The sequence below is a fragment of the Pygocentrus nattereri genome, chromosome 2 (genome assembly GCF_015220715.1).
Source record: "Pygocentrus nattereri isolate fPygNat1 chromosome 2, fPygNat1.pri, whole genome shotgun sequence".
Lineage (NCBI taxonomy): Eukaryota > Metazoa > Chordata > Actinopteri > Characiformes > Serrasalmidae > Pygocentrus > Pygocentrus nattereri.
This window is the reverse complement of record NC_051212.1, coordinates 34,809,710-34,817,351: the sequence shown is the minus strand read 5'-3', so window position 1 is coordinate 34,817,351 and position 7,642 is coordinate 34,809,710. Positions and strand designations below refer to the sequence as shown.

The window sequence follows — 7,642 nt, the reverse complement described above, 5'->3', positions numbered from 1 at the left end:
CATTTTCAAAAAGGTTCTGTGTAGAGCCATACACAACACATTCTTCATCAATCTGAAGAACCGTTTCACCATGCAAAGAACCCTCTAAACATGGAATGGTTCTCATGGTTCTAAACAGAACCGTTCCCTTTACTAAGGAACCCTTGAAGAACCATCTTCTTAAGTGTGTAAGTTTCAGGTGATGCTCACCAATGTATTCTTTCTAAATAATCAAATATTTGCTATGTATATATATATATATATATATATATATATATATACATATATATACACATACATACTAGAAGCTGAATGAGAGACTGGCCAGTGCTTAACCAAGTAAGAACTGCTTTTGACTTTTACCCCAAATGACCATATGACACACTGTCCACTATGACTTAATGTCAGGAGAGTATAAGGAGCAGATTCAGACTCATTCTAGCTGGTTTAAAGTTCAGGCTCGGCCCTCACCTCTTCAGAGGAGTGGAGGGTGTTGTTAAGTCCAGTATGAGTCATTTGGCATATATTAGCATTCACCTGCGCTGGTCCGAGCACCTTTTTTCCCCTACATGAAAATCCCAAGAGAGTTTTACGACTTCAGTTGGTCCGTGACGAGCGAGACAACGTCGATCTGGCGTTGTTTTTCCTCCACCCGTTCCCGTGTAAGCCACGCCCACATGCGCGAGGATTGGCTATTAGTTTAGCCTAACGAGCAGCCGGTAATTGACCGTGTATCTACTATTAGCGCCAGAGGCGGAACACTGCAGCCAATCACAGCGCACGAGAGGCGTGGCCTGTCGGAATGCAGGTGGGAGAAAAGCGAAGGCATCTCGGAGGTCAGTGACGTCGATAACGTCCCTTAACGCGGTGGGGTAGAGTGGGTGGGGAGGGGCAGCGGGGGTAAAAAAGGGAGGCTCTGGCTCGCCATGGAGGGATAAAACTGGCCGCACCGCCGCCCAGAGTGAGAGATGGAGACCAATGACCGCGCGGAGGTCTGAGAGAACCGAACAGAGCACTCTCTCCTTTGGCGGACGGAAACTTTTCGCACAGAGGGCGCAGCAGAGTCGAGCCGAGTCTCCGAGAAGTTTTAGAGAAAGAGGAGAACAAACAGGAGGGAGGAAGGTGAGAAGACAGAGACAGAGAGGACAGACAGAGAAAGAGAGATTTTATCTCATCCTTCCAGTCGGAGGCTCGCGGACATCCAGCTCCTCTAGCTGCTGTAGGTATGTCAGCCTCACAGGGCGGAGGACGCAGACACAGAGCACCTTGAGCAGACTGAGGAAAAGATTTGACACCATAGTTCGGTCATATAAACTCGTCTGTGGTGCTTTGATAGCTTAATCACTGGCTGTGTTTGGGGGTTGAGCTCGTAATGTTGAAATGCTGAACTGTAACTGTTGAGCGACAGTTTACACTTCAGGGCGTTCCAGCCGTTGGTGACCGTTGACCGTTGGAACGTTGGTGTTGTTTGAAAATTCAAAAATTTGAACTGCAACGTTCTTTTAACGTTTTAACGGCACTTCACAGGCAGAACGTTTCAGCCCCATAAACATCGAATGGAGCGTTGATTAAGCAAAAAAAAAAAAAAAAAAAATAACGTCCTGTTTTTTGCGCTCCGGTTGAATTGACAGTTTGCGGTGAATGCTGCGGTCTGATGTCCGTTCAGTGAAATGCTGGTGTTTTTTATGTTTTATTTTTTGGTAAGTTTTGTTGTTGTTTGCAGGAGCGCGCTCTAACCGTCGCTTTGTCACTGTTTTTCTCTCTCACAGAACAATGTGGAGCAGCAGGGCTCTGGCCTTCCTCATCTACGGGCTCCTCGTGCACTGCGGCGCGTGCTCTCCGCTCGGCTATCCGAGCGCCAGGTAAGAGCGCGCGCTCAAAGGGACTCGCACCTTGTGTGTGTGCGCGCGCGTGTATTCAGCCCGTCGTTGGGACGACACGTCCAGGATAAGGACAGTAAAGGATGAGCACTGTGACACCGAGGGGACACGTAACTGGTCCTCATGAGGAAACATGTCTCTCTAAAGACGGTAGCTTTTAGTTTAGAAGGATAAACAGTAAAAGTCGAGCTTATCGATTTTGGTCGCTGAGGGTTGGACTTAGTGTAGCACGGGAAGAAACCACAGCGAGAGGAGTGCTTTAGCGTCCAAACGAGCGTGTTCGCGCTCCTAGAACGGCATGAAAACGATTTCGCCGTGCAGTTGATTTTGGGTCGGAAAGGGAAGAAGAGCGCAGCGCCCGGGCTTCGCTCAGGTGTCCGTGTGTGAAGTCAGACGGACCTGACTCGAACAGATTTCGATGAAGGTTGTTTTGTAATCGATCAGTCAGTGTTCCGTGAAATCCTCAAAAAGTGTTATTTTTATTCTCTCTCTCTCTCTCTCTCTCTCTCTCTCTCTCTCTCTCTCTCGCTCTCTCGCTCCGTCTCTCTCTCAGATCAGGTGTTTTCTTTGTACTTGCGTGCAGAAAATTTAGTAATTAAAGTGAGAATGAAAAAGTAAAACAGTGCAGCACCAATAGACCTCAAATTATCTTTATAACGTATTTCAACAACCAGTAAGTTTATTATTATTATTATATTTTTTGTTATTATTTTTGTAATGTACCTCTTTTAAGACCTTCTATTTAAGGAAACTTGTAAACATTTATTTATCAACAGTATACCGAGTTCTGTCATTTTACAATATTATTCTTATTAATAATACTTTATACGTAAATCTCTTTTTTGATAGTCAGATATAGCTTGACTTTTCAGACAGCATCTATTTCATTTAGTGCTGAGAGACAGCAGGTGTGTGCAGTTCAGGTTAATTCTATATGGTGAGTACTTGTTTAGGTAAAAAATGATGTAAAAGATGTAAAATGAAATGTAAAAAGCTCAGTTAGGTGTGACGCTGTCGCTCTGTGCTGCAGGCTGGACAATGCAGGCTATGAAGAGGGAGATTCAGTAGCAGATTTGGCTTTCGACAGTGACCAGATTGCTCTGAGCAGTCCATCAGCCGGGGACGATGCCTACACGTTATATTATCCTTCAGAGCAAAGGTGAAGCCTGCTGTCTGTCTGTGTTTGTCCATATTCATATTACACGTGTGTATGTTCTGTGATCAGCACTGTTTCTTGAGGCTGGTTAAACATGCAAAAGACACTGATAAGACTGGCCCATCCTTAACACAGACGGGATTGAGATAAATTGGATAAATACAAAACGATTGAGAAATAAAGCAAAGCATTGATGTGAGACTTGGTAAACGGGAAAAGATTAAGGAAAAGGGAGAAGTTAAGAATAGAGTAGTTAAACTCGGTTCATTTAAACTCTTATCTTGGCCCATCAGAGTTTATCTAGTATGTTCCATAACGCGGGGCTCAGGCTCGGGAGACGTTTGACGCTGAGCTCAGCTTTATTTTGGTGCACTGTGTCCTGTCCTGCTGTTTGACCATGTGTGTGTCTTGCGTTTTGGTTCTAGAACGGAAAGGCATGCAGACGGGATGTTTAATAAAGCCTACAGGAAAGTGCTGGGTCAGATATCAGCCCGGAAATACCTGCATTCTCTCATGGCCAAACGTGTAGGGTAAGCATCTCTCTTCCTTCTCTGTACTTATGTTCTCTTTCTTACTGCGTAATGATATCATGTATATGATTTTCCACGGCAAGATGGGATTCCTGTTTCAGTGTGTTTTCTTTTTATTGAAAATTGTGTCTCTTTAAGAATAGCTCTACGTTCTGAGGATGAGTGCATTTAATTTCCACATCAATTGCCCTGAAGTTTAGACAGGCAGGATAAACAAGAAATTAAAACAACTTCGAGGACAAGTTTGGTCTTTTTCAACAAGACCTTATTAAATTGATTGTTTACTGCCATTTCTTATCATGTATAACCTCTCTGATGGAATGGTACTGAGGAAGTGAATGCTTCTCACAGGGCTTAAACAAAGTCCAAATGGGCAGACAGGCCCTCGAAAAACCCCAAATATGAAGGAAAATCCTGTAAGAAATGGGAAACCTGGAGTACAGTCACACATGTCTTTGTGTGTTCTGAGCTTATATAGAACATGTTGAATAACAGAAGCACTGTAGAAGCCAAGTTCCTCTTCTAGCATACACTCTTAAAACAGGTGGCTCTTCAAGGGTTCTTTAGTGGTTCTGTAGAGAACCATGAACACTCAAAGAACCATTTGCCTAACTAAAGGGTTCTTTGCATGGTGAAATGATTTTTCAGATTGATAGAGAATGTGTTGTATATGGTTTTATACTGAACCTCTTTGAAAAGGGTTATGTGTAGCACCTAAAATGGTTCTCTACTGTTACAATGTGCAGCTTGTAACAATAGAACCCTTTTGCTACTTTTTAAAAAGTAAACCATAAAAAGTAGATTCCATACAGGACCACCATCTTTACTAAAGAGCCATTGAAGAACCATTTTTTTAAAGAGTGTAGATGTAATGAATAGAATAGATTTGTGGAAAAGCATGACATGGTTTGCAGACATGGTTACTGTATTGTGAGCTTCCTATTTTTTACAAAGAGATTTATCAAGGTTGTTGTAAGCATCACCGATTGTGTCATTGGACTTTATTTAAGCCCATTTAGACAACGCAGTGGTCAGTTTCTTAACAGGGAATTCTGGCAAGGTTGTGGAAAACAATGACCTTAATAAGATTTTGATAGAAAACACTGGGCTTGTCTTTTAAGCTGCTCTGAGCCCTTTGTACGCAGAGTCCTTCACACTGGGCGCTCTCTGCTTCTCTCTCTCCCTCCTCTCTCTCCTTTCGCTCTTCGCACGCAGAGGAGGGAGTGCGATGGAGGACAGCACGGAGCCGCTCTCCAAGCGCCACTCAGACGGGGTCTTCACAGACAGCTACAGTCGCTATCGGAAGCAAATGGCCGTGAAGAAGTATCTGGCCGCAGTCCTCGGCAAAAGGTATAGACAGAGATTTAGAAGCAAAGGACGACGACTCGCCTATTTGTAGTGCTTTCGAAAAATACAAACCTGCTGATGCCCTTGTATGTACAGTCCGCCAGGATGTGGAGATGATGAGTTGATCGCGCCTGTGTTCTTTAAACATGTATTTATGTATGAAGTGAAGACATTAAAATGAATATTTTGATAATAATACTGTTTTTCTTTTGTACTGAAGCACTTGAGAATGCACAGATCTAACTTTGTGGACCAATCGTTCAGTCTGACCAAAACATAGTCTATATATATTTACTTATTTATTTTTAGACATTAAGAAAGTGATTGTGCACTTGAACGGTGTGCTGCTGATACCTTGTCTTTTACATATATCTAATATGAGTATGCGTAAATAAATTGTCTTAAAGACAATCATTGCATTGAATGTTACCTTTCTTCATTATTTTGGAACATTGAAATTAAGAGTGTAGTGTTTTTTATTTACAACAGCCCTGAAGACTTAGATTTGCACCAAATTCTACAAGACATAGACATTGATGCGCTCCCGGATGGGGATGAGTTTGAGGCATTTAAGTGGAACCTGCTGTGGCAGTTCCCTCCCGATCTCCCGGTGAGTTCTGTGGCTCCGGTACCATTTAGCCCTTTCCTTTTTCAGAGGGGGTGTCTCTCACTTCCTCCCCTCTCTCTCCCGTGAAGTTTCCCTCCCCTGTCATCTATCGCTTAAATTTCACGAGCCAAACTCCTCTCCTTCCTCACCTGCTCACAACCCTCTTTGACAAACGCATTGACTTTCACATCATGGAACCTTCTCATTTTGGGCAGACTTATCTCCAAACATGAATCCAAACGTGGGTTCTTTGTCATGGACAATCAAAATAAGAGGTGATGCGCCTTGAAGAACGCACTTGTAATGTATTTAGAGGTCTGCAAGACATGCCTCTGTTTGAGCCTCCGCCCAGTCTTTCTCCTCTCCCTGTAAAAGCATGCCTAGGCACCTTATCTATCATCCTTCCAAGCTGTTCTTCTCATCTCTCTATTCAAAAGTGTGAGGGTCTTAGCCTGTGAATGTATTTAATCCATTGACTAGAATAGTACAGTTCAGCTCTTCTGGTGGTGGGCAGTATGTGTGACGATGTGTGTGTGTGTGTAAATGTTTTTTGTTTCTGAAGAATCTTTGTTTGTAGGAAATTAAATCAAGGGATTCTACTGTGTAAATCATAGAAACTCAGATTTCTCTCTCCTGTTGCAAAGACACGCTGGGTATATTTTTAGATTTCCAGATTAAAGTCCTTCATTCCTGACCAAACTGGCCGTGAAATCTGCTCTTGTTAACGTCACGTATCTGCTCGCCTCTCTTTGTGTCTGTCATGTTGATGTTGTGGAGAGATACAGTAGTATGCAAAAGTATAGGCACCCCGTCAACTTATATTATGCTGATTTTCTCAGTGAACACACAAAGTTTAATATTTGAATATATTTAAAATGTGTTTTTTTATTATATTATGATTAGTGCAACAGACCTGCAAACTTTGATAACTGTTAAACTAATTTTAAAGTCAAAACATGATACACGTTTTGTACAATGTCTAATTTTGTATGTGTGTCTTCTACACTGAGAAAATGGTGCTTTGAAATGGATTTAAATACACTATAATTTTTAATGACATTTTTAATCACTTAGACTCAACAAAATATAATTTGACCAGGAGCGTTCAAACTTTTGCATACAACTATATGGTTTGGGATCTGGGAGGGTGGGTACCTCTCTCTTGTCATGTCTCCCTAGTTACCAATGCTGATGGCCCTAATTAGGCTTTCATAGCTGTAGGAGGTCATTACAGGGGTTGACTGCAGTCATAATTGCTTACGCAGGCAGTGCTAGCATGTTTCAGTCCCCCTTACTTATGTATATGTTGATTTATAGAAGAAATGAGGAATTAAATATTCGAGAAATGTTGTGAAAGGAAGTGATCAGAAATAGGAGAAGGAAAAACATAGTTAAATTTAATGTAGTGATGATGATGTAATTTTGGGCCATTTATCTTAGTTTATTTGTTATGAAATGTACACATAATGCATTTTCTCATGGTGCAAGCATATGATGAACTATTACAAGATAGAGCGAGTTAAAATTTTTCAGCAAAGATACAAAATAACATATAACTGACTGGCTGAAGCACACCCAGCCAAAACTGCAGCGCTTTAGATCTCACTAGGGTGTGTAAGACTGTGAATGTGTGTGTGTGTGTGTGTGTGTTTGAGAGAGTAGGAGAGAGTGTAAGGAAGAGTGTGTGAGTGTGAAATCAATCTGTGTTTAATTATGCGTTCTCCTGCAGGCTTTGTGACGCAGGAGGGCAGCTTGCAGCTCGGGTGCCTTTGCTTCGACTTTAAAAATGGCCACCAATCTCAGATGGCATGTTAGTGGCCCTCCAATGCTGCACATCACCTGCTCACACTCCTCCCATTTCATTGGATCACATGACTTTTGTTTAGTTGCCACTTGGCCCCACCCTATTTTGTTTGACTTCCTGCACCATTTCCTGTTGTTTGTTTTAGCTACACTATACGTAGTGTGTTGTTGCTAGCAGTAGAAATCATAGAACCCTCCCGACCCTGAAATTCATGCTGTGTGTAAAGTCTGATAGCGCCTGAAGCCTTACTTTAGATGAATCTTAAAAAAAAAAAAAACAAATCTATTTCTTGTGTAGATGAGTAGTAGGTTATAATACCACATATGGGAACCACAACAG

At 42.1% G+C, this 7,642-nt stretch overlaps 1 protein-coding gene across 4 annotated transcripts; it reads left to right on the top strand.

The window, feature by feature from the left end:
- Positions 1–899: 899 nt before the first annotated feature.
- On the top strand, positions 900–7,417 carry adcyap1a (adenylate cyclase activating polypeptide 1a). 4 transcript variants are annotated; one of them, XM_017712402.2, is made up of 7 exons: positions 902–1,202; positions 1,749–1,841; positions 2,890–3,018; positions 3,441–3,545; positions 4,761–4,895; positions 5,382–5,502; positions 7,229–7,417. In XM_017712402.2, exons 1-7 carry the CDS (start codon positions 958–960, stop codon positions 7,235–7,237), a joined length of 837 nt encoding a protein of 278 aa, XP_017567891.1. In that variant the 5' UTR covers positions 902–957; the 3' UTR covers positions 7,238–7,417. The 4 variants fall into 4 exon arrangements, with proteins under 4 accessions (XP_017567890.1, XP_017567891.1, XP_017567893.1 ...); XM_017712401.2 differs by lacking the exon at positions 7,229–7,417 and having other exon boundaries at positions 900–1,202; positions 5,382–6,594; XM_017712404.2 differs by lacking the exon at positions 7,229–7,417 and having other exon boundaries at positions 969–1,101; positions 5,382–6,605.
- The last annotated feature ends 225 nt before the right edge of the window (positions 7,418–7,642 follow it).

Excerpts from the sequence above, each read along its gene's own strand:
- adcyap1a (XM_017712401.2), top strand. The coding sequence starts at position 958 with ATGACCGCGCGGAGGTCTGAGAGAACCGAACAGAGCACTCTCTCCTTT. Across the intron at positions 1,203-1,748 it reads AGCTCCTCTAGCTGCTGTAG|AACAATGTGGAGCAGCAGGG; the intron begins GTATGTCAGCCT and ends TCTCTCTCACAG. Across the intron at positions 3,546-4,760 it reads CTCATGGCCAAACGTGTAGG|AGGAGGGAGTGCGATGGAGG; the intron begins GTAAGCATCTCT and ends CTTCGCACGCAG.